At 37.2% G+C, this 24,881-nt stretch overlaps 5 protein-coding genes and 1 long non-coding RNA gene across 9 annotated transcripts; 4 read left to right on the top strand and 2 right to left on the bottom strand.

Moving 5' to 3' along the window:
* The first annotated feature begins 505 nt into the window (after positions 1-505).
* On the top strand, positions 506-7,908 carry LOC104756798 (paired amphipathic helix protein Sin3-like 3). Its single transcript, XM_010479442.2, has 22 exons — positions 506-810; positions 1,429-1,588; positions 1,677-1,863; positions 1,961-2,059; positions 2,132-2,266; positions 2,361-2,667; positions 2,768-2,898; positions 2,985-3,060; positions 3,144-3,173; positions 3,355-3,569; positions 3,664-3,818; positions 3,987-4,114; positions 4,230-4,484; positions 4,568-5,209; positions 5,299-5,390; positions 5,632-6,237; positions 6,337-6,437; positions 6,525-6,663; positions 6,753-6,905; positions 7,001-7,167; positions 7,252-7,354; positions 7,438-7,908. The coding sequence occupies exons 2-22, from the start codon at positions 1,449-1,451 to the stop codon at positions 7,585-7,587; spliced, it is 4,011 nt and encodes a 1,336-aa protein (XP_010477744.2). The 5' UTR covers positions 506-810; positions 1,429-1,448; the 3' UTR covers positions 7,588-7,908.
* Positions 7,909-7,952: 44 nt separating this feature from the next.
* On the top strand, positions 7,953-11,013 carry LOC104756797 (pyruvate dehydrogenase E1 component subunit alpha-2, mitochondrial). Its single transcript, XM_010479441.3, has 8 exons — positions 7,953-8,750; positions 8,836-8,915; positions 9,299-9,376; positions 10,006-10,101; positions 10,195-10,266; positions 10,370-10,423; positions 10,510-10,575; positions 10,688-11,013. The coding sequence occupies exons 1-8, from the start codon at positions 8,060-8,062 to the stop codon at positions 10,730-10,732; spliced, it is 1,182 nt and encodes a 393-aa protein (XP_010477743.2). The 5' UTR covers positions 7,953-8,059; the 3' UTR covers positions 10,733-11,013.
* A 1,501-nt stretch (positions 11,014-12,514) lies between these two features.
* On the top strand, positions 12,515-14,686 carry LOC104756796 (putative galacturonosyltransferase-like 8). Its single transcript, XM_010479440.3, has one exon. It carries the CDS (start codon positions 13,226-13,228, stop codon positions 14,432-14,434), a length of 1,209 nt encoding a protein of 402 aa, XP_010477742.1. The 5' UTR covers positions 12,515-13,225; the 3' UTR covers positions 14,435-14,686.
* A 1,040-nt stretch (positions 14,687-15,726) lies between these two features.
* On the bottom strand, positions 15,727-17,222 carry LOC104756795 (uncharacterized). Its single transcript, XR_762328.3, has 3 exons — positions 16,952-17,222; positions 16,444-16,503; positions 15,727-16,334 (listed from the first exon to the last, which is right to left on the bottom strand). It is a non-coding gene; the product is annotated as an uncharacterized LOC104756795 (long non-coding RNA).
* Positions 17,223-17,374: 152 nt separating this feature from the next.
* On the top strand, positions 17,375-20,814 carry LOC104756793 (uncharacterized). Of its 4 annotated transcripts, none has more exons than XM_087495408.1 (8): positions 17,375-17,990; positions 18,319-18,384; positions 18,521-19,327; positions 19,412-19,852; positions 19,929-19,987; positions 20,074-20,179; positions 20,271-20,327; positions 20,422-20,814. In XM_087495408.1, the coding sequence occupies exons 2-8, from the start codon at positions 18,343-18,345 to the stop codon at positions 20,539-20,541; spliced, it is 1,632 nt and encodes a 543-aa protein (XP_087351534.1). In that variant the 5' UTR covers positions 17,375-17,990; positions 18,319-18,342; the 3' UTR covers positions 20,542-20,814. The 4 variants fall into 4 exon arrangements, with proteins under 4 accessions (XP_087351534.1, XP_010477741.1, XP_019095218.1 ...); XM_010479439.3 differs by having other exon boundaries at positions 17,411-17,990; positions 18,316-18,384; XM_019239673.2 differs by having other exon boundaries at positions 17,451-17,990; positions 20,419-20,814.
* A 404-nt stretch (positions 20,815-21,218) lies between these two features.
* On the bottom strand, positions 21,219-24,010 carry LOC104756792 (formin-like protein 4). The gene is made up of 2 exons (XM_010479437.2): positions 22,745-24,010; positions 21,219-22,643 (listed from the first exon to the last, which is right to left on the bottom strand). The coding sequence occupies exons 1-2, from the start codon at positions 23,755-23,757 to the stop codon at positions 21,368-21,370; spliced, it is 2,289 nt and encodes a 762-aa protein (XP_010477739.2). The 5' UTR covers positions 23,758-24,010; the 3' UTR covers positions 21,219-21,367.
* Positions 24,011-24,881: the final 871 nt, after the last annotated feature.

The raw sequence follows: 24,881 nt of genomic DNA, 5'->3' as shown, positions 1-24,881 counted from the left end.
TTAGTTATTTCCATGCTTACATATGAATTGACTATGGGGTTGTTTTACGCCTATCAACCCAGCAGCAAAAACAAAGTTTTTGGGTCTACGGAAAGATCATTATGCATTTAGAAAAATATTCAATTTTAATTTTGAAAGGTGAACAATATGATCGATTTTACGATTTCTGCTTTCTACACAAGTTAGAGTTTAACCAATCTTCTATTAGTAATGCTAGCCAAACATATCATGTAATTTAAATCCGATGTAAATAAAAAAATTTGGTTACATTTTTTTTTTGTCCATCCCTAAACATTTATAGTTTTAATAATTTTATATAAAGTATAAATTACTTAGGAAAAAAATCTATTTAATACTTTTAACCATTTTTAAGTTACAAAAATCATTTAATAATTTATTTTTGCACATAACATAACTAAGGAGGTTAAAAAATTTCCAAGAAGGAGAAGATAAGTTATAACTCTCCAAAAATCATATAACCAAAAAAAAAAAAAATAACAATGATGTATTATAATAAACAGGAAAATACAAACTTTAATAAACATTAAAAAGAAAAGGATTTTTATTTTATTTTATTTTTAACAAACAATAAAAATACAAGCGAACGAGAAAGAAAATGTATTTTTAATTGAACTTATGAAGAAGAAGAAGACCTTTTAAGAAAAATCTCAAATCTTTCTTTCCTTCAATAAAAACATAAAAACTCGTTTGCTCAGTGAGTCCTGTGTCTGAAAATTGTTGAATAGCTTTTGTCTTCTCAGCTGTTTCGTGGGATTAGTAATAAAGGAGGAGGAAGCTTCTTCTTCTTCGGTAAACGATGATCTTCATCTTTCGCTTTTTTTTTATCCTTTCTATTTTCATTTTTTTTTTTTTGGGGGGCATTACAATTTTAATAATCGTCAAGTGAATGTGAAATAATCTCTGAGGGTTAAGTTAAGATCGATTTCTTCTGGTCCGTTTTCGTATTTTTCTTCGAAAAATTGTTTTCTTTTATGTAGTTGCTAGATCTGCAGCTACTGCCTTGTTTCAGATGAATTCAAGTTCGATTCGTTATACGTGATTTGATTTCGCGTGTTATTTAGGATGTGATTTGTGGATGAAGAGAGAGAGAGAGAGACCAAATTCAAGTGAATCTCCCAAATTTAAAGACTGTTCTTTGTTCTGTCCCATGGAGAAGTGTTTTAGCTTTTTTTTTTTTGTCTCTTAATCTCATCAGTTTGATGCTAAATGTTTCATCTGATTTAGTTTTATGTTAAGACTTTGAAAGACCAAATAATAATGAGCTTATGTGAGCACATGGGTTTTAGGGTTTGTTCAAGGATTCAATCCTATTTTTTTTTTTTTTTTTTTTTGGAGAAACGTTGTTAAAGTCTTTTTTTTTTAGATGTTGACTGACTTTAATTTGATCTGTGTTTGATGGTAATGAAGCTTTGTTTCAACTTTAAACCATGGTTGGAGGAGGAAGTGCACAGAAGCTTACTACTAATGATGCGCTTGCATACCTTAAAGCTGTCAAGGATAAATTTCAGGATCAACGTGACAAATATGACGAGTTTCTCGAAGTCATGAAGAACTTTAAATCTCAAAGGTATACGTTTCTTTCTTTTCTCTTTCTGTTATGTTTAGTTCATGGTATCTGAGAACTGTTTGCTAATTTGTGTTTTTTTCTTTTGTAGAGTTGATACAGCTGGTGTCATAACAAGGGTTAAAGAACTTTTTAAAGGGCACCAAGAATTGATTTTGGGTTTCAATACCTTTTTACCAAAGGGTTTTGAGATCACACTTCAACCCGAGGATGGACAACCTCCACTGAAGAAACGCGTTGAGTTTGAGGAAGCAATTAGTTTCGTGAACAAGATTAAGGTAGTAGATATGTTTATGTAGAGTGATAAACTGTCCATGGAACGTTACTGCTTTTTTCCTTTTTCTTACCCTCTTAGAAATCTTAAATCATTTGCAGGCAAGGTTTCAGGGCGATGATCGTGTATACAAATCATTTTTAGACATTTTAAACTTGTACAGAAAGGATAGCAAGTCTATCACTGAGGTCTACCAGGAGGTACGCTCATTGATACTGTTATGTGTATCTTTTTGTTGCTATTTGTTACTTAGTTTTACATGTCTATCTCAGGTTGCGGTCCTATTTCGAGATCATACAGATTTACTAGTGGAGTTTACTCATTTTCTACCTGATACTTCAGCAACAGCCACTATTCAATCTGTTAAAACTTCAGTTCGTGACAGAGGGATTTCTCTTCCTGATAAGGTTCTTCTCCAGACATCTATTTTCCGAGAAATACAATGTTTCAATATGTCTAAATCTTTTATTGAACATTCATTTGTTTGTGGCTTTGTTGTAGAAGGACCGGATCATTACTCCACATCCTGACCATGACTATAGTACTGAACATGTTGACCTGGACCGAGAGAGACCTATGAAGAAAGAAAATAAAGAATACGTGAGAGGTTATAACAAAGAAAATGAGCATAGAGATGCCAGAGATTTCCAAACTGATAGCAAAAAAGTGCAGTTTCTCAACAACAAGCAAAAAGTGTATATTAGAGGTGATGATTCTGCTGAAATTTCAAATCATGTCAGGGAAGGAAAGAAAATTTCTGGAGCGGTTCCTAGTTCATCTACTTATGATGAAAAAGGTGCCATGAAAAGTGAGTTCTCGTTTTATGACAACTTATTTGAAAGATGATAATTAATGAATTTCTTGTTAGCTATTACATGTTTACTTAAAATTTTCTTATGTGATGTCAGGTTATGGTCAAGACATAGCTATTGTCGATAGAGTAAAGGAAAAGCTTAATGCCTCAGAGTACCAGGAGTTCTTACGTTGTCTTAATCTCTTCTCAAAAGAAATAATCAGCCGACCAGAATTGCAATCTTTGGTATATGCATATATCAATTCCTTAGATTTTCAGTGTGAGTGTGATATTTGTTTGCAATAATTCATGAACATTTGTGCTTGTATCAGGTAGGAAATTTAATTGGAGTATATCCTGACCTCATGGATTCCTTTATAGAGTTTTTGGTGCATTGTGAAAAGAATGGTAACTACGAAATTTTCTCGTCCTACACATTCTTTGATTTCAGATAAGAGGACAGATACTTAATCTTTTTAATCTTCTTGCAGAAGGACTGCTTTCTGGTATTCTAACTAAGAGTAAGTCTACTTACCTTATGCAAGGTTACATGAATCTGATGCTGAGTGACCAAGCCATATATATTTTAAGTATTTACTAGTAGTGAACTACACAACTCCACTATTATGTCTGATCTTCTTTCCAGATATATCTATTTCTAGTGCTGAAAAGAAAACAAATCTATTCATAACTATATTGCAGAATCCTTGTGGAGTGAAGGCAAATATCCTCAACCGCCACTGGACAATGATAGAGACCAAGAACATAAGAGAGATGAAGGGTTTAGAGAAAAAGATCATGAGAAGGAGAGGCTTGAAAAAGCAGCAGCAAGTCAGAAATGGGCAAAGCCGATCAGTGAACTAGATCTCTCGAATTGTGAACAATGCACTCCTAGTTATCGATTACTTCCAAAAAGTGTATGTGGCTGCTGCTTGTCATGTGTGGATCTGCTTTTCTTCGGATCATCTTTTGTTTCATTAGTCTAATGTATATATATTTCGGTCTCTGCAGTACCCAATTTCCATTGCAAGCCAGAAGACGGAGCTTGGTAAACAGGTTCTTAATGATCACTGGGTCTCCGTCACATCAGGAAGTGAAGATTATTCATTTAGCCACATGCGCAAGAACCAGTATGAAGAGAGCCTCTTCAAATGTGAGGATGACAGGTTGGTTCATTTACTTCTAATGGTGGACAGTAACGGATAGGGAACCCTGTATTTCATACTTTTCATAAACTATGATTACTGTCCTGTTATTATGAGCCAATTTGTTGGTCAAATTTTGAGTCATTATTTTTGGTATTTGTGTGAATATATTTCTCTCTTTTGTTTTAGGTTCGAACTTGACATGCTATTAGAATCGGTGAATTCAACTACGAAGCATGTGGAAGAAGTATTGGCAAAGATTAACAGTAACGAACTGAAAACCAACAGCCCAATCCGTGTCGAGGATCATCTCACAGGTAATATAAGCTGGTGTAAAACAGAAAGCAGCATCGTTTGCTTTGTTAAAACACTAGTAGCTGAGCTGTGTTTTTTATTTATTTATGATGGACTGCTTTGTTACTGTCTTTGTAGCTCTAAACATAAGATGTATAGAACGGTTATATGGTGATCACGGGTTAGATGTGATGGATGTGTTAAGGAAGAACGTGTCTCTAGCTTTACCTGTTATCCTAACACGTTTGAAACAGAAGCAAGAAGAATGGGTAAGGTGTCGCTCTGATTTTGATAAAGTCTGGGCTGACATATATGCGAAGAACTATTACAAGTCGCTTGATCATCGAAGTTTCTACTTCAAACAGCAGGATTCAAAGAATCTGAGCATGAAAGGTTTGTCCATAACCTATTACTCTGCGCACATTATTCTATCATATCAGGCTGTGAAGTGACATTGTGTACTATATTTTCTGCAGCATTGTTGGCAGAGATAAAAGAGACTACTGAAAAGAAGCGAGAAGATGATTCACTTCTTGCACTTGCAGCCGGAAATAGACTATCCATTTCCCCAAATATGGAGTTTGATTATCCAGATTCTGATCTTCATGAAGATCTTTACCAGCTGATCAAGTATTCATGTGCAGAAATGTGCTCTACCGAACAGTTAGAAAAGGTAATGAAGATTTGGACAAATTTCGTGGAACAAATATTTGGTGTTCCTTCTCGCCCTCAAGGTGCTGAAGACCGAGAAGACGTTGTCAAGTCCACAAACCAGAATGTAAAAAGTGGTTGTGCAAGTGCTGGAGAGAGTGAGGGAAGTCCTCAGAAGTGCAATAGTATTGCTGACTCTAAACGCTCGAAGGCATCTCGAAAAATTAATGAACGTAATCAGTTGGGGCAAAGCAGTAATCCAGATAGGGACAGCACAGCTGGTAGGACCTCAGATGGCTTATGTGAGACTGCTCAGTATGATAAAATGGAGAAGAATGTAGCTACACCTGATGAAAGGCCTGAAAGCAAAGCCGTTTCTATTGAATGTGTACAAGATTCAACTGCTCTCTGTGTAGATGGATTATTAGACCAAAGTAATGGAGGAAACAATATAGTACACATGGCTGGTAACACCTTGAAATCTTGCTTACAAGTTCTCTTGAAAATTTTCATTTTCTTTGTCCAATTGATGAATAGTTTCCTCTTACTCTGTCAGGGCATTGCAATAACAATCTGAAGCCTAGTGGTATGACCCGTGGAATAGAGTTGGAGTTGAAGATGAATGATGGAAATGGGCCAAAAGTAGAGGTATAGTTGTATTAAAGCATTTTTGGCTTCATCATCTTATAGATCTTGATGTGAAACTGTTTAAGTAGATGATTCTGTTTATAATTTTGTGAATGGTTTTTTGTTGTTCTGGAACAATGTCCTCCATTGTTTACGTTTTTGTGCTTAGGTACTTGATATGAAACAGGTGTTAAATTTTAATATAACACTATTCGTCCTGTCTTTACCAAGAGGTAGTACTGATATACTATATGTCTCACAGGTCGGTAACAAGAAAGTATTGACAAATGGGATCTCAGTAGAAATAACAAGTAATCAAGAGTTAGCGGGGAAATCCAAAGTTGAAAGAGAAGAAGGTGAACTATCTCCTAATGGAGACTTTGAGGAAGATAATTTTGCAGTTTATGCAAAAAGTGGTTTGGAGGCCACTAGCAAAGCGAATGATAACGCTGGTAATAGCTTAAGCCGAGAGAGAATTAGAGAAGATGAACCAAGTTGTCTGGAGACAGGGGCTGAGAATGATGCTGAAGGTGACGAAAACGCTGCAAGATCATCAGAGGACAGCAGAAATGCATATGAGAACGGTGATGTTTCTGGAACGGAGTCTGGTGGTGGTGAAGATCCGGAGGATGATATGGATCCCAATAACAAGGGAGAAAGTGAAGGCGAGGCTGAAGGTATGGCTGATGCACAAGATGCTGAAGAAGAAGGATCTGCCTTACCCTTTTCAGCACGATTCCTTCTGCATGTAAAGCCCTTAGCAAAGTATGTTCCTTCAACGTTAGCTTTGCACGACAAAGAGTCTCTGAAGAACTCCCAAGTCTTCTATGGGAATGATTCGTTTTACGTGCTTTTCAGGCTTCACAGGGTAAGAACCAAGAAACAATCACACAGTTTGAAAAGAAACATTTTCACCTATAGTACTAATAGTTTTCACTAGCTAACGTTAGGCAATTACTCATAACAGATGTTGTATGAGAGAATACTATCAGCAAAAGTGAACTCATCATCCCCGGACGGAAAGTGGAAGACCTCAAATACCAAAAATCCTACCGATTCCTATGCCAGGTGAAATTTGCTTTCGTGGCAGAGATTGTTTTTGGTATTTGACATTCATTGGTGTTCCGGCTTATAAATTTGTTTTATGCGGAACAGATTCATGACTGCTCTCTACAATTTACTTGATGGTACATCTGAAAATGCAAAGTTTGAAGATGACTGCCGAGCCATAATAGGGACTCAGTCTTACGTTCTCTTTACACTGGACAAACTGATCCATAAATTCATCAAGCATGTGAGTTTTGTGTCTTTGGTAATTTCTCCATGTATTCGCCTCTCTATCTTTACTTGCTTTTTACTAACCTAAGTGTGGTCATTCTTCAGCTCCAAGGAGTAGCAGCTGATGAGATGGACAACAAACTTCTTCAGCTTTATGCATATGAGAAATCTAGAAAGCCTGAAACGATTTTTGATGCTGTTTATTACGACAACGCCCGTGTCCTCCTCCCCGATGAGAACATTTACCGTATTGAATGTGTAAGCTTTTGCTCCATCTTACATAAACTACTTATACTCTCTGCCAATGCACTGCTAATCAAGCATTTGGACTCCAAAACTTCATGTATATGCAGAAATTAGCAACCCCAGCCAAACTCTCTATTCAGCTTATGTGCAACGGTCTTGATAAGCCCGATGTGACATCTGTATCCATTGACCCGACCTTTGCAGCTTATCTCCACAATGACTTCCTCTCCATACAATGGAATGCAAGAGAAAATCACAGAATCTATTTAAATAGGTAACAAATGACTATCCCTTGATGTCTTAAACCTAGTGGGTCACACACTCATCAGATGCAATCCCGTTTTTTTGTCTTCTGCAGGAACAAGCGCAAAATTGGTGGTGAAGATGAACAGCTATACAGCACAGATGGAGTTAAGATTAAAAATGGGTTGGAGTGTAAGATAGCTTGCAGTTCTTCAAAGGTACCACTTTTATCTTCCTTCCCTTTGTTTTCTAGTTTTCATGATAGACCACCACTTGAGCTCGAATCCGAAATCTCCTGCAGGTCTCATATGTATTGGAAACAGAAGATTTATTGGTTCGAGTTAAAAAGAGAAGAAAAACTTTGAACCAGAATCAGGATTCCATTTCCAATTGTTGTTTGATTAGGCAAAAGAGGTTACAAAGATACCAAAGACTTGTGACCAGCCTGTAACAATCTGGAAGGAACTCAACAATGTTCATTCTCCAACCTAACAAAGACAAAACAAATCCAGGAAAGGAAAAAAAAAAAGTGGCAATTCTCCATTTGTTGATTTCACCAGATAGAGCCAAAATTACAACAGAGAATTTGGCTCTTTGTTGTCTGATAGACAAAAAAGTAACAAACACCAAAAAAAAATGGATGAAAAAATCTTTGCTAGTTGCTACATGTGTAAAGCTTGTCTCTTTCACTCACTGTTGTTGTAAAGTTTTGTTGTATGATGATGTTGTTGTAAACTTGTAACATTTAATAAAAGTCTCAATTTTTATTTTATGTTTTGTATGTTTTATTTGAGAAATGAGTCAAAATGACCATAAAAGGTTTGACCTTTCTATAGACGACCCTTCGCACTCTTATAACATTCCCTAAAACTTCAACAAAGATTCGATTTTTCCTAAAGCAAATCAGAGAGAAAGCTCCTGCGATGGCGCTATCACGACTCTCTTCACGATCCAACACTTTCCTGAAGCCGGCGATCACCGCCTTACACTCTCCCATTCGCCGCCATGTTTCCACAGACACATCACCGATCACAATCGAAACCGCCGTCCCTTTCACTTCCCATCTATGTGAGTCGCCGTCACGCTCCGTCGAGTCTTCATCGGAAGAGATCCTAGCTTTCTTCCGCGACATGGCTCGGATGAGGAGGATGGAGATCGCAGCAGATTGTCTCTACAAAGCCAAGCTGATCCGTGGGTTCTGCCATTTGTACGATGGTCAAGAGGCTTTAGCCGTGGGGATGGAAGCGGCGATTACCAAAAAAGATGCGATTATCACATCGTATAGAGATCATTGTACTTTCATAGGTCGTGGTGGGAAGCTTGTTGATGCTTTCTCAGAGCTTATGGGGAGAAAGACTGGTTGTTCTAATGGTAAAGGAGGATCTATGCATTTCTATAAGAAAGATGCTTCCTTTTACGGTGGGCATGGGATTGTTGGTGCTCAGATTCCGTTGGGATGTGGTTTGGCTTTTGCTCAGAAGTATAATAAGGATGAGGCTGTGACTTTTGTTCTGTATGGTGATGGTGCTGCGAATCAAGGACAGTTGTTTGAGGCTTTGAATATTGCTGCTTTGTGGGATTTGCCTGCGATTCTTGTTTGCGAGAATAACCATTGTGAGTTTTGTTTTTGGTTAGTTGTGTTTGTTTGATGGAATTTTTTTGAGTGATTTTGTGTTGATTTTGATGGTTTGATGTTTAGATGGAATGGGAACGGCTACGTGGAGGTCAGCTAAGTCTCCGGCTTATTTCAAGCGTGGAGATTATGTTCCTGGCTTGAAGGTGAGAGTGAATTGTCTATTGTCATGATCTTGAGCTTTACATTGTTTTTGCTTTGATTATAGTTGATTGTCTCCTTCATTCCTTGGTATAGAGCTATAACGCCCTTTTAGTTTATATAGGTTCCTTCTTGTGGTTTGCAGATCAGTGGTCGAATATGGAACAGTTAGGTAGTGAGGATACGGGTTAAGACACAAATTGAATGAGAATGGTCAAAGGTTCTTTATGAGAAATACTAATGGCAGTCTTTAAAGTTTCTATCATTGTTGTTTGATGGATGTTGTTTCAGTTTTTTATTTACTTTAACCAGGAGAATTGTATCCTTTGTTTTAATGATTGGGGAGAGTGTTTCCGTAACTAGTGATCTCCTCTGCTTTGTGTTATAGGTGGATGGTATGGATGCACTAGCTGTGAAACAGGCGTGTAAGTTTGCTAAGGAGCATGCGCTCAAGAATGGACCCATTGTGAGTTTACACATTACTTTTATCTGTCAACAAGTATTACAGCTTTTTGTAGTCTTCTTTTCTTTGTTTGCATTATTAGCTGGTTCTATTGTTTCTTTGAAATCGAACCTAATCAGTAAGACTCTTTGAGCATTTTATGTATATTAAGAATTTATAGAATCATTTACTGATGCCATGTGCGATGCTACTTTGAGTGGGGAGAATGATTTGCTAATAACCTCAACTGCGTGTTCTTAGCTTGGATTTCGGATTGAATGATGTTTATTTGAGTAAATTGTTTGGAGAAATCAAGACTTTATAAGTCCCTTTTTTTGAGAAACGTATTTGCTGATTTCGTGAGAGCGTGATTGGGCGTGATTGACAATCTCCTAGTATTTCTAATCTAAAGTACTAGATGTCAATAATATCCTTTCGGAGTTTTTGGTGTATACCTATGTTATGAAGTGGATACATTGTTGACTTTAGCTTCCAACCAATTTGCCTTTATTGCAATTTTTGTCACCAGCACATATGGGACAAGCATTTTGGATCTTGTGAATTTAACCACATAGCGTTGACATGTATTGGATTATTATAAACCATTCTCTACCTAGTGATATGACCAACATACCATTGTCATTATTTCGCAGATCCTTGAGATGGACACCTACAGATACCACGGTCACTCTATGTCTGACCCAGGAAGCACCTACCGTACTCGTGATGAAATCTCCGGTGTGAGACAGGTTAGTTCTTTGTTCATTTGTAAGACTACTGCTCCTACCATCTTCAGTTTGAAACTTTTTAATCTGTAAATACTTCATTGGTCTTACCTTTAGGTGCGTGATCCAATTGAAAGGGTGCGAAAGTTGCTCTTATCTCATGACATAGCTACAGAAAAAGAGCTAAAGGTACATTGTTCTCTAATCTCTACACAGATGCTTGAAAATTGATACATACAAATACAATCATCATTTGCTTATGGAAATGACAATATTATATTTGACTTTAAAGGATATGGAGAAAGAGATAAGGAAAGAAGTAGATGATGCCGTAGCTCAAGCCAAGGTAGTGGACCTCACTTGTTTCTCTAGCTCTGTCTTTGTTATCTATAACAAGGCTTTTACTAATTCCTTCCTGTTTAATTGTTTCAGGAGAGCCCGGTACCAGACTCATCTGAGCTATTCACAAACATGTATGTGAAAGACTGCGGAGTTGAGGTACTAAATCTCCCACTCTTTAATCCTTTATTATGTAAACCTGGTGATATTATTGTTCTGGTACTAAGATGAGTCAAGAGATTTACGTATCTTTCTCCATTGCAATTTGCAGTCGTTTGGAGCAGACCGAAAAGCTCTGAAAGTAACACTTCCATAAATCTAGCTCGGCATGAGAAGATGATTGTTCAATAAATTTCAAAGGCAAGGAGGGCAACACAAATCTTTTTTTTAACTTGCTACCAAAATATTCCTGGTTTTGTTTTCTTTTTCATTTTTCAATTGCAAGTGCAAAAGCCATTGCTTCAGTTTGCCAACTCTTGTTTCCCACACACACTCCAACATTTGTTATTGACACCAAGCAAGAAGCTTCGAACATCATTCACTCTCTGTGAGAAAACAGATAAAGAAATAAGATAAGAAGAGAGCAGTTAAGTAAAAGATCATCACATGTGGACATGTGAGTACAAACAAAATCAGCAAAGAACCCGTGTTAAATTCGTTATCGGACACAAATGACACAATTAAAAACTTATTATACACTACTACTGATAAATAAAGAAGAGGCAAGAAAGAACAACTTGAGCGTCGGTACCAATAAAACCACATGAATAGTTAAGTCCCCACCACCTAATCTTTGCTTCTACTCTACAAGAGTCCCTTTCTCATCCCCCACAATTACACACCAAATCCTATTGAATAGGTAAACTCTTATGACGCCACTCACACCACTCTTTTAATCAATCATTTACATATTTTCATAATATAATAAAGTTTAGATTTCCTTTTTTTCCTTTGTTAACCAAACATTTGGTTCTCTCTCCATACATAGGCCAATTAGAAACCAAACCTTGCTAATTTTTAAGCTGACAATAATTACTTTGACAAGTTTGTAGTGTTTCAGTGTCTAACCATTCAAGAATATCTTACATTATTATTATTCTTTTATATTTCTCCAAATCAAATATGATCAACGGAGATCTTAATCGTGTTCTCTTCTCATCTCCAAGAAAAAGTCCATAGTATACACATTACACATCACATAGAAAGTTAAAATGTATATTATATATAAAATGGTTATTATTATTCTATAAAAAAAAATATGTTTTAGTTTATATGATATGTTACGTCGGTCTGAGCATGAGATGCACTACCCAACGGGAATATTCCAATTAATATTGGCTCGGTAGTCGCTACCAACAGCCCAATATTATACTCTACTAACAAGAGAACAACAAAGTTCAGTTTAATATATCCATCCTTATGAAAATCTGCCGACAACTAAATATATATTTAGATATCACTAATGAAACAAATTATGAATGAATAATGATAGTCACGAGTCTTACTTCGCCGGTGAAACGCATGAAACCACCATATTCATATAGTTTTACAAACTAAACTACGGTTAAATTTGATACTGAATTGTAATGTTTGCAATGTTTTGTAATAAATCATTGTTAAACGAATGTGACATGTGAGTGAATCTATAGTTTCCTTGTTTGGTTGTACAAAATCCAGTGCTTTTACTCTAAACGTTTTGTCATATAAAAGGAATTATTTCATTTTTTTCGTCCCCATACCATAAACATTCTTTAGGAAAATATTTTTCTAAAGAACTTTACTTTATACCTTGCTTGCCTGTACCAAAATAAAAAATCTGATATTTTTAGAATTATATAAAGCAAAAAGGATTTTATGTTATTCTTTCCAAAAAACATTCCTGTGAAATATTTTTCTTGGGGTATAGTGCTTAATGTTTATGCTTGCCAGTACGAAAATCTCTAATATCTTTTTTTTCTTACAAAAATAAAAATAAAAAGAAAAATATATTCTTTTATTCACTGTCAAACATTAAATAGCAAACATTTTCTGATATTTCCCAAATACCATAATATTACATGAAAAAACATTATAGAAGCAAAATATATAGGTGTGCAGTGCACGTGACAAGTTGAGTTATTCACAAACTTAAATCTCAACCGTCCAATCAAACCAAAAAAAAAAAAAAAAAACGAATCATCCAGCTGTATCCCTCGACCTTCTTCCACAGCTGGCACCGTCTTAATGGGTTAAGACAAGTTCCAAAACCAACCTTTCATTACTTTAATTCAACCCTACACCTTCACCACAGACGAACTTAAACTCACCTAAATCTTTGTAATTAGTATAGTAATAACACCTTTTTGTTAATTACAACATTTTTTTGTTAATTAACAGGTAATGACAGTAGGTTTTAGGGATTTGCTCCTTTACAAAAAAGTTTCCCTTAACGACTAAGCCTTAAATTAGTTAATAAGCCGTCTCACTCGCTTTTAAGTTTTAATACGCGCGTGTTTCGTAATCTCCCTATTATGGAAAACAAAATCATCTCAAGAATCCAAAGTTTTATGGCAAAATTTACAAAAAAAAAAAAAAACACATCTCTTTTATAAACCAATCTTTCTTCTTCTTCCTCTTTCCTTATCTCTCCATCTCTGTGGAGAGAGAGAGAGAGAGAGACAAACACTTCAAAAAAAAAAAAAAGGAACATTCTTTGCAAAAAATCTTTACTTATTATTCATCTTTTGCACAATGCTATATATCATTAGCCCTATATGATATAAAAGCTTCAATCTTTTCTTTGAATTCAAAAACGCGTTTCTTTAGTATAATGCCGACGCGTTTTTCTTTAAACGCGTTCTTGATCTTGACGGTGTTCTGTTTGATTGTTCTGTTACCGTTCGCCGTTGGCATACGGTTGATTCCGGAGAGGTTAACGACCGCCGGTGGTGGTGGTCACAACGGAGGTACTAATGATGGGTTTAATAAACTTGGTCCGTTCATGGAAGCTCCAGAGTACAGAAACGGCAAGGAGTGTGCGTCGTCTTCTGTGAACAGAGACAACTTCGTGTCGTCTTCTTCTTCTTCTTCTAATGATCCTTCCCTTGTTCACGTAGCTATGACTTTAGACTCCGAATACCTCCGTGGATCGATCGCAGCCGTTCATTCCGTTCTCCGCCACGCGTCTTGTCCCGAGAACGTCTTCTTCCACTTCATCGCGGCTGAGTTTGACTCGGCGAGTCCTCGTGTTCTGAGTCAACTCGTGAGGTCGACGTTCCCGTCTCTCAACTTTAAAGTCTACATTTTTAGGGAAGACACGGTGATCAATCTCATCTCCTCTTCGATTAGAATAGCTTTGGAGAATCCGTTGAACTACGCTCGGAACTATCTCGGAGATATTCTTGATCGGAGCGTGGAACGAGTCATCTATCTTGACTCGGATGTTATAACCGTCGATGATATCACCAAGCTTTGGAACACGGTTTTGACCGGGTCACGGGTCATCGGAGCTCCGGAGTACTGTCACGCCAACTTCACTCAGTATTTCACTTCCGGGTTCTGGTCAGACCCGGCTTTACCGGGTCTAATCTCGGGTGAAAAGCCTTGCTATTTCAACACGGGAGTGATGGTGATGGATCTTGTTAGGTGGAGACAAGGGAACTACAGAGAGAAGCTAGAGCAGTGGATGCAGTTGCAGAAGAAGAAGAGAATCTACGATCTTGGATCTTTACCACCGTTTCTTTTGGTCTTTGCGGGTAATGTGGAAGCTATTGACCATAGATGGAACCAGCACGGTTTAGGAGGGGACAACATACGAGGAAGCTGTCGGTCTTTGCATCCTGGTCCTGTGAGTTTGTTGCATTGGAGTGGGAAAGGGAAACCATGGGTGAGACTTGATGAGAAGAGGGCTTGTCCGTTGGATCATCTTTGGGAGCCATATGATTTGTATAAGCATAAGATTGAGAGAGCTAAGGATCAGTCTCTGCTGCTTGGGTTTGCTTCTTTATCGGAGTTGACTGATGATTCAAGCTTCTTGTGAGGGTTAAAAAACAAAAAAGTTACATTCTTTTTTTTTCATATCTTTTGTCGTCGTATTACAGGTTTTACAAAAAAAAAATACCATTGTTCAGGTGAGTGATTCTTTGATTTTCTGGTGTACAAAAACGATTTAGTGAGGGAGGGGGGAGAGAGAGATATAGAACCCTTTTTTTTGTTGAGAATTCTTTTGTCATGTTGGTACTCTTTTGTTTTTAATCTTTTCGTCTTAATAAAAACCTCATCTTGAAGTGCATATTAGTTTGTTACCGGTTAAGTTAAGAAAAACACAAAAATCGTATAGTATACAAACCATTTTGAATCAATCCGTGAAAATATTCATTCAGACCATTCAAGTAGTAGCAAACATGTCTAAAATGGCTAAGAAGGTTATGAACAATGGCAAGGTAAGGTTAGTGCCGTTGCGGTGACATTAATGAGTATGACTATTTGGGAATCAAAGTTTTGGTTTCTGAGAAGCAATTATAGTCGTCCATTCATTAAATATCTGTACCAAGTGTTCGTTCTTCTCCTCTCGCAGTGATAATAAAACTGGTCAACGAGACAAGGATCATAATAAATGTTTTCGTTTCAATACCATGAGTTACATACATGACAAACACCATCGTTTCTCGAAACTACTAATGGGCTTTAAAGCCCAAATGTATATTTTTTCTGTGGCTAATCAAATTGGATCAGATTCATTCAGTGGTGGTGGTGGTGCATACTGCATAGACTTTTCGTTTGTAGGTTGTTGGATTCACCGCTGAGAAAGTGAGAAGAGTCTAATGGGGTCCTTGACATCCACAGGTGTCCCCTTGAAGAAGAGGCATAAGGGCATATTTATAGGGGGATCATGTGGGGTGATCTTAGATGAGAAATAATGTAAAAATATTGTAAGATCAGGGCTTAAGATCTTTTGTTAAGAAGGAAGTTATAGGGAGAACAGGTATAAGATCTTAAGATTTAATAATATAATATTCTTATAGAATTTTTAAAATATTGAATAAATACAAAGATTAATGTTTAATATATAATTTAAGTATGCTTAAAACTATTTAATATAATGTTTATTAATTTTCTTATTAAACATATTACAATTATTAAAATTTATAAAATAACATTTTAATTGAAAATTATTACAACTTTTATTATAAAAAAAAACATTATTACTTAATTAATTAAAGAAGACAAACATTTTATTTAATTAATACAAATGACCAAATTTATTCCAAATATTCTCAATCAAATCCTCCTTTAGTTTGCGATGTGCTTATTGGAATTCTTGTTCGTCATAAAGTGTGTATGAATCTTTTTCATCTTCGACAATCATATTATGCAGTAGATAACACCAGTTTAAACATCTACTAATGAAAAGTTTGAGGGATTGAAAACAGCAGAAGAGAGGTTAAAGAGTATTATTTACCGAAATATTATGTAGTTTAGTCACATGAAGGTTTGAAGATCAATATATGAGGTTTCAGATTTTTGACCGATTACAATTATTAGAAAATCTGTCCGTTTTATATATTGGACTTGGATTTCTTGTTTGTATTTTAAGTTAATGAAGGATTCTAATATAACTGAAAGTTAAACAACGAAACAACAAACATCAAACAGAACACAACAACAACAACAACATGACAGCATATATACATTGATCTAAAAGCTTTTCAGATTCAGCAGGCACTCGCACTAGACCAGAAACAAACGGTGACTCTTGTCTTACCAATCTTCAAGATCTAGTAACCTCCCTGAATAAACGCATTAAGGCGTTGAAGCTCCTCTCGATGCTCACTCACCACAGCTCGGACCACATCTCCAATGGACACCATTCCGATCATCTTCGGATCTTTGTTCAGACCTCCTTTGAACTCTTTGAAAGTGCTTTGGTAAAGTTTTGTCTGCAGTTTGTAAATCAAGGAGAGAATATATATCAGCATTTGTATCTCATCTTCTAAACCAACACTCACAAAAACATGGAGGATCAGATCTTAGTCCTCAGCTACATACCTTTCTTTCTCAAGTTTTGACTTCAGCTCCTCAATCTTTGAATTAACCTCATTGGACATGCTGCCAGAAAAATATACAAGGATTGAAGCAAGAATCAGCTAACAAACTAACAACACTTAAAAGAGCATTAGAACATGATAAATTTGGTCTGCGATAGAAGATCCAGACTAATCCATGTACAACGAGCTTGATATCTTATCAATCAAATACACATAATCAATTGCACAACAGATCGATTAACCAATATAAAAATGCTTGAGCATATGATCGAACACCTTTAGCTTCATCTGCCTACATCTAGTTGATAAAATTAGGTTTGCAATACAAGATCCAGACTAATTAATTCATGTAACAAATTGAAGAAACGCTCCATAGAATCAAACGATCGCCATAAATTTCTCGATGATCTCATAGCAAAAAATTGAAATCTAAGGTGACGGTGATATTCAACTAAACATTCCATAACCTAATCGGAGAGGAACATGTAACCAAGAGATTATATTATCACCTGGAGATGCTTTCTTCCTTCTTCTTACGGCCATCCTCGTCCGCCTTCTCTCTGATTTTCTGCAACGCCGACATGAGTCCTTTGAGATCGCTGCGTATGATCAACACAGAAAACACAATCGCGAGTCATAATCGCGAGTCATAATTTAGTCAACCGGAATCGGAGACGAAGAAAGGTCTCGGAGTTTCGCCGTTTCGCCTCTTCGGAGAGAACAAGAAAAAAAATTTAGGAAAACCCGAGTGAAGAGAAAGAAAATGATACGAAGACAAAATAATTTCCAACCAATCTCGTTCAGACACGTGCCCGGAAGATCACCCGAAGAACTGATCTTATTTAAGATCAGAAGGCCTGATCTTATTTACACTGTTCAATTTTTTTCAATTTAAAAAAGCCCAAGATCAGGCCTTCGTTTTACCGATAAATATGGCCTAACATTTATTACTCCAAATTTTTTTTTTTGGGTCAAATTATTACTCCAATTTATATTCTTCTTTTAATAGACTACAATTAGTTCCCCTTTATTTAATCAAATACTTTATACTAATAAGCAAGCTTAGTACATACAACAGTGTTATATGTCTCTTGATCTCTCTTTGTTTGATTGCTTCGAAGTTATCACTTTCCATATGACTTGCTTACACTTATGGTCCCACCGACTCTTGTCTTCATTGCCGATCTGAGTCTGATCTGATCTCTTCTTCTTCTTCTTCTTCTTCTTCCTTTTGTGTGTTCACCTCTCTCTCTTTGTTAAATCTGCATTTAAGATTTTTCCTTTTAGCTGAGTGAACCAAAATTTATTTAATTTTTATTGTTGAGAGACAAGTCTTCCCTTTTCTTAATTCAAAGTCTTCAACTTTGAAAGACATTGGTTTTTTTACTTTACTTTAGAGAGCAGAACTGTTTCAACTTCTTGTTTTTTTTTTTGTGTGTGTGTGTGTGTCCACTCATCAAAGCAGAAATCTAAAGTTGGAAAAAAGGTGGATCATCATTGGGAATTAACAACAATTTTGTATTTGTGGGTTATCTTTCACTTTTTCTGGTAAGATTTGGATCCTCATTTCTTTTTCTCTCTTAGATTCTCTCTCTCCCCCTTCAAAGTGAAGTTTGGTACTTTCAATCATTTGATGAAGATTTGCTTCTTCTTTTTTGTTACTTCAGTCATTTAAAATTTTGTTATTTTTGAAGTAGTTACATAAGAATCTGAGTTTGCTCACTAAGAGGGTTTTAAAGAGTTACAACCAAAAAAAAGGCAAAAAAATAAAGTAGCCAGTAGAGAGATCCTTCTTTACTTAAGATTATTATGGTTGAGTTGAGGGGTCTTCAAGTGATACAAAATATTTACTGGATTTTTTTGTATGGATTAGTAGGTTCTTCTTGCTGCTAAAGCATTAATGGGTGATATGCAAGTTGGTGTTGCCACTATTGACGATAAGGTAACTCACCCATTTGACTAGTCTCTGTGTTTTTCTTTTAGATTTCTGCTTAATTTGTCTCTGTTTATGTGTGAGATCTTCCAAGTTCTGGACTTGATTTGTCTATTTCTCATGATTTTGGCTGCTCTTGGTTTAGGGATTCTATGGCTTGAGGGAGGAAACACCCGTAAAGGCCGTGGCTTCATCAAACCCGAGCCTACAAGTGTCGGTTTCATTCGGCAGGTTTGAGAATGATTCACTTTCTTGGGAGAAGTTCTCAGCTTTCTCTCCAAACAAGTACTTGGAGGAAGTTGGCAAGTGTGCAACTCCAGGATCAGTAGCTCAAAAGAAGGCTTATTTCGAAGCTCATTACAAGAAGATAGCTGAGAGGAAAGCTGAGATCATGGATCAGGAGAAGCAAATGGACAAGAACGAATCTTTTAGATCGATCGTTTCAGATCAGGAGAGTGTGGAACACGAAAACGGCGAGTCGGTGGCAGAGTCTGAGGTTGATGATGGTTCTAATGAGCAGTTCACTTGTGATGAAGATAAGCATGTGACTGACATTGCTGTTGAAGTAAATGAATTGAGTGTTGATGAGGTTGTTAATGAAGATACTGTCATTGTCAAGAAATGTCAAAGCTCGGTTGATCAGGTGAAAGAAGAAGTCAAGGACTGTGTGGATAGTCCAGTATTGGAGAAAGCAGAAGAGATTGCTTTTGTGGAGGAGAGACCAGAAGTGGTCGTCCATGTGCAGGAGGAACCAGATGAGGTTTCACAAGTTGAGGATGTTTCAGAGACAGTAGTAGGAGATGAAGTGAGAGAGGAAGTAGTAATATCAAAAGATGATAGTAAGGATACAAAGGAAACGCCAATGAAGGAGGTGAAGAAAGAGAAGAAGCCTAATCTAATTAAGAAGAGTGATGCAAATGTGCGGATTAATCCTACAAGAAGCTCTCCCAAGGTAAAGTTTTCAAGTTCTTCAGAGTGTTTAATTGTGTCTCTCATTTCTGTTTTCTTAAACGCTCTGTCACTTTCTTGTCTACAGCCTAATCAGGTGACGAAAAAACCTGAAACTAACAAGACTGTAACAAGTAAGAAAACTCCACCAAGCAAGGAGATCAGAAACATGATGAAGGCAACAAAGATACCAGCAGCACCAATCTCAAAAGCCCCACAAGGGTTTTCAACTCCAAGAGTGTACAAACCAGCTTCACAAAACACTTCATTGACTACATCCTACGCTTCGTTAAAGAAAGAAACTCCCTCGGCTTTACTGAAAAAGAAACAAACCGCTCCAAAGTCATTGCATATATCTATGAATCTGGATCCACCTGCTTCCGATCCTAGTGCTCTTACAAGTACTAGAAAGTCACTGATTATGGAGCGAATGGGTGATAAAGACATTGTGAAACGTGCTTTTAAAACATTTCAAAAGAGTTTTGACTTCAAAAACTCTGTCGACGGTGAAAACACGGCTCTTAAGCAGGTATATTAGTACTGAGTAATGTTTTGTATTTGCCCACTTGTGAAAATCTATCCACTGATCAGCTGCTTAATGTCAGAATACTGCAAAGGCTACTAGTATTCCATCAGTAGCTACTCGGCCGCAGGAAAAGGGGAGGTATATTAGTTCATGGGACTTGGTTTACTGAAACTCGTCATTGTATGTTTGGAATCCTAAAGTTTGATTCTTGTCCTCAAAAACAGGCCTACAAAAGCAAGTAACATGGAGAAGAGAAGTGGTACTACCGCCTATCGTTCTCCATCTCATGGCCTTAAAAGCAATGAGACTGTTGAGAAACAACAAAAGGAGGTAATATCTCTCTCATGATCAAACTAAACGTGGAGGTTTACATTTTACAATTTCTGCGTACTTGCGCTTATACTTTCTTCATGGTGTTCAGCTTTCCAAGTCTGGTGCAAGACCTGTAGAGAAGACACGCTTGCAGAAGAACCCAAAGGTTTACAAAAAAAAAATTCACTTCTTGAAATCTTTTTCACCTTTTAAAATCCGTGAAGATATATTGTGGTCTCATTACTTTCCGTGTTTAGCAGGCAGGAGTGATTGATGCCAAAACCAGGAGAGACTCTCTTAATCCGAAAGCAAAACCCATGCAGGGTTCTCTTCCTGTGCGGATCTTACCAAAAGGCTCTTTAGACAAGGTGTTACGATAGTTATATCGGTCAGGTTTTAGTCTGATCTTCTGGCAAAGATCGCCACCAATGTTGTTCCATCAGTGTTGAGGTAAAGAGCCATTGATCTTGTTGTTATATAGTGAAGTCTGTAGTTGCCAGTATTTATTTTGTGGAAGGAGTAGTATGAGTAATAATAAGGAATATAATAGTTATATTTTACAGTTCCCTGTGTATGTGTATAGACTCCCAAGGATTACGTTGTTATCTAAACAGAAATGAATCGAATCAATCTACAACCCCCATTATCTAGAATTGTATGTTTTGCAGTGTTTGATCCTGAACCATCATGGGTTTGACCGTTTGATCTTTGATCTCCTTTGATTCTCCAAGCTGAAATCTTTTTTTTTATTCGAGTGTATCAGTTGTTAAATCAACAACCTTCATTGTCTAGTTCAAACTCTTGACTTCTTCGTCTGTCTTGATCAACTCTAAACCTAAAAATTCAGGAATTTAAGACACACAGCAAGAGAAGAAAGGAAAATTCATGAATAACAAATCTTGACCGTTGACTACTTTTAAGAAACTAGAACAAGTTTTGAATGTTTCCTCCACAGATTTTAGGTTTGGTGAAAATGTAACCAAATGGTTTATAGCATATTAGCATGTAGTAGGATCAAACTGCAAAACTATGTTCTTGTTATATGGGATGAACACTATGCAGACAAAAACCTCGATCTTATTAACACTTCAAAAAGTTATTTAGGCAAAAAATATAATCAACACCCAAAACGATTCTATTATTTACAACCAAGTAAATCATTTCTCATCTAACAATGTGATCATCAAGATTCAAGATAGCCTTTTCTCACATATCAGAATCTGATCCACCAGACTCACTTTTAGACCTATCCGACATGAAATTCGGAGGCAAAACCGGAAACTTCACTGCGTTCCTCTGTTGCGGACTCCCCATTGCAGTCCTCCTCTGCAAATTTCTTGAGATCTCTACACATACTTTATCAACCATAGCGAGAAAATCCCTAACAATAACAAACAAATGAAGTGGATTCTTTCCTTTCACAGCTCCTGCTTGGTAATACTCTGTTGTTTTCTTCACAAGCTCCATCACTTTCTTCTCTTCATCTCTAGCTAACTTCAGTTCTTCTTCAACCGAATCAAGAAACTCATTCATCTTCTTCACAAACCTCTCTCCTTCTTTATTATCTCCTTCGCTCTGCGCTAACACTCGTCTAGCATCCTTCGCTCTAGACGTAAGAGCCAAGCAAGTTGCAGCAACCGTGTCATAGTCTATAGCTGCAGCTTTCTTAACATTAGAGAACTCAGCGCTTAACCCACCAACAACAGGCAAACCGAGTCTTAAATACTCCTTCTCTTGCTCTTCCTTTGATATAACCTCAGAAATCGAACTGCTACTACTACTGCTACGGCTAAAGCTACGGTTACTCCTTCGGTTAAGCACGCATCGCTTCCCTTCAGACCTAACCACTTCTTCCACAACAAAGTTAAGCAAAGTCGTCTTCCCATCAACACTCTTCACATCGGAAAGTTTCAAAAGCGCGGTGAGGTTAAAAGCTTGAGCATCTCCTCTAGCTGTTCCCTGATTCATTCTGTTTCCAGATTTCAATATCGCTTCAAGAAGCTTCACGAACAAGCCACGTGATCTAAGCTCTGTACAAGCTAAATCCAGCGTCTGAAGAGACTTGTTATAGTTTGATATCTCTGGATAGTAATTAGCTCTAAAGAGCAACGCGTTAAGACGAGTGAAGGCACAAGGCACAGCCTTTAGAAGATGAAACAAGAACGACTCAGCGTCGGCGAGCATTTTCATGTCACCGTCGAATTGTAGAATCGCTGACTGTTCTTCTTTCGTCGGAGCTATTCTGGAGAGCCTCTCAAGTGTGTCTGGATGGAAATCGTGACCTTCCATTAACGATTCCACAAGCTCATCACGAGTCATACCTAAGGATTTGAGCACGATCGCTGTGTTCTGAGATTTTCTCGGGTCAAGTATGAAAATCTGAGTCGGTAAGGTTGAGTTAGGTTTCTTATCGCCGCCGTCGTCTGGAGATTTCTTGACCGCCACGTAGCCGAAGAGAGCCTCCATTAAATCGCCATCGAAACTGATGAAGGAGAAACCAAATTTGTAAAGTTTGGATTTTTATTTTATAAACCCTAAAAATTGAAAGAAACGATTGAGTTCAAACAGATCTTAAAGGTGTACCTGAAAGAGCCACGATCGATTTTGTCCCAAACCATGGAGTGATCAGAATCAGGGTTGACTTTATCCCAATGTAAAGGCTTGAGCTTTACCTGACCATTTGAACCTTCCCCTGAAGATGATGATCCTTTAGGAGCCGGCGGTGGTTTTGAAACTGATGAAGACAAAGCTGCCGTCTTTTTCAACGGCGGAGGTGGCGGCGGAGATGGACCACTCTTAGGCTTAGGAGGAGGAGGAGGAGGTGGAGCACTCTGTTTCACCGGAATTGGCGGTGGCGGTGGTGGTGGTGGTGACGGATCTGATTTGGCGTTTTTGAAAGACTCAGTCTTGACATGAGGAGGAGGATGAGTGGTGGTGGTGGTGTTGTTGTATTTGTCGTTGTGAACTACACTTTGAGAAGTCGATGATCTTCCTCTGAGAAGAGGAATCTCAGAATTCTTCTTGTTCTTCGAATGAATCACATTCTTCTCTTCGTCGTTGTCGTCGCCGTGAACGATCTCTTTCTTAAAGCTTCCATTTTTATTGTTCCTCTGACTCTGAGACTTTCTCCAATACAACACATCGAGACCATTCTCATCAAGGATCAATCCCTTTACGTTTCCGCCGAATCGTGTAAACCCTTCTCGAGCTAAGGTCGTTTCAGCCAACGGAGGAACCGGCGGAGGAAGCGTGTTCTCGACGCCACCGACTCTGTTCCTCCTTCGCCGCCGTGCGATGACGCACTTATGGAAGAAGAAGAAGAACACAGCTGCTACAAGTAAAGTACTAGCCGCGGTTATAAGCACAGCCCTCGTGATCTTACCTCTGTCTGACGAAGAGGAAGATGTTGGTGGTAGTGGCGGCGACGGAACCGGAGATGGAGCTGGAGCGGAGATTGTGTCATTTGGGAAAAATGTTTCGATGTTTTGAGGAGAGTCGGATTGAGAAAAGGATTGGTTAGGGAAAAAGAGGATTAAGGAGAACAAAATTAGGGTTAGACGATGAGGAAGCCATGGCTGCATCAACAAGGCAGCCATGGGGAATTAACTCATTTGCAGAGAATTGTGAGAGAGATCGATCAAAGAAAAAGGTAACGTTTTGTTGTTTGTTGTTTTGTTTGTTTCAATTTGGTTTTATTTTTTACAAAATCTGGAAGGAAAAAAAGAGTGTAATTGACGAATCATTTAAAATGTTGTTACTTTATTTGTGGGGTTTTGTGACTTTTGTGGGTTTTTGGTATTTTGGGTTGTTTGACAATTGACAAATTTGACATCGTCGTCGTCTGTAAAAGAGGCAGAGTAGTTGTTGATCTGTTTCTGTAATGGAAATTTCGTGTGTGTGTCTATATGTTTATAGTTACGTAAATACCCTTCCTGTTGAGATGAAAGGATACATAGTAGAGAAGGACAATTTGGTCATTGCATGTTTTTCAAAATTTTCCTTATAAAGACTTGTTGTGCCTTGAACTAAGTTTTGTTTGGCTGGTGGTGGGGTTGACATTATCTTTGACTTGGTCTTTTTTCTCTTTTTTCCGTTATGATTTTGGGCAAAAATAATAATAATAATATGGATTCACATATATACAAAGAAAAAGGTGACTAGGTAATTCGAATGTGTCAACAACAACTTCGGAATGTTGTTTTAAAAGTCACGAAGTTAGAGGAACAAAATAATCAATTCCTTAGCGGTATCCTAACATCATATAAAGAAAGAAAAAAAAGAACCAATATCTATAAAATGTGGCGTGAAATAAATATGTGTTAGTGTTTCGGTTCGGCAAATACTTATTTAGAATTGTCAAACTCAACCGCTACCGGATCTTTCGGGAAAATGTAATCCATATAAATATGGTTGTGGATTATATACAAAAAAACGTATGAATAGAATATTATGAACAAGATTTTTATATTGGAAAATAAGAAAGTGTGAACGTGTGGGTGTGTAATCCAAAGGTTTTAATCAGAAATTTTTGAAGATCTCTTTCTAGTACTGACTCCTAATTTTTGAAGATCTCTTTCTAGTACTGACTCCTAATTAAGATCCCTTGATAAGCTGAAATGATACAAACCCCTAAGATTAGTAGTTAATAGGCAATCATAATGGCCCATCGTTAACTTTAATGCTCCACGCGGTATCATACTCGTCGAAGGAAACTATTCGT

Source organism: Camelina sativa, chromosome 17, assembly GCF_030686135.1.
Source record: "Camelina sativa cultivar CO46 ecotype springtype chromosome 17, ASM3068613v1".
NCBI lineage: Eukaryota > Viridiplantae > Streptophyta > Magnoliopsida > Brassicales > Brassicaceae > Camelina > Camelina sativa.
Note: the sequence above shows the minus strand (reverse complement) of the source record. Positions and strands in the feature narration are given on the sequence as shown.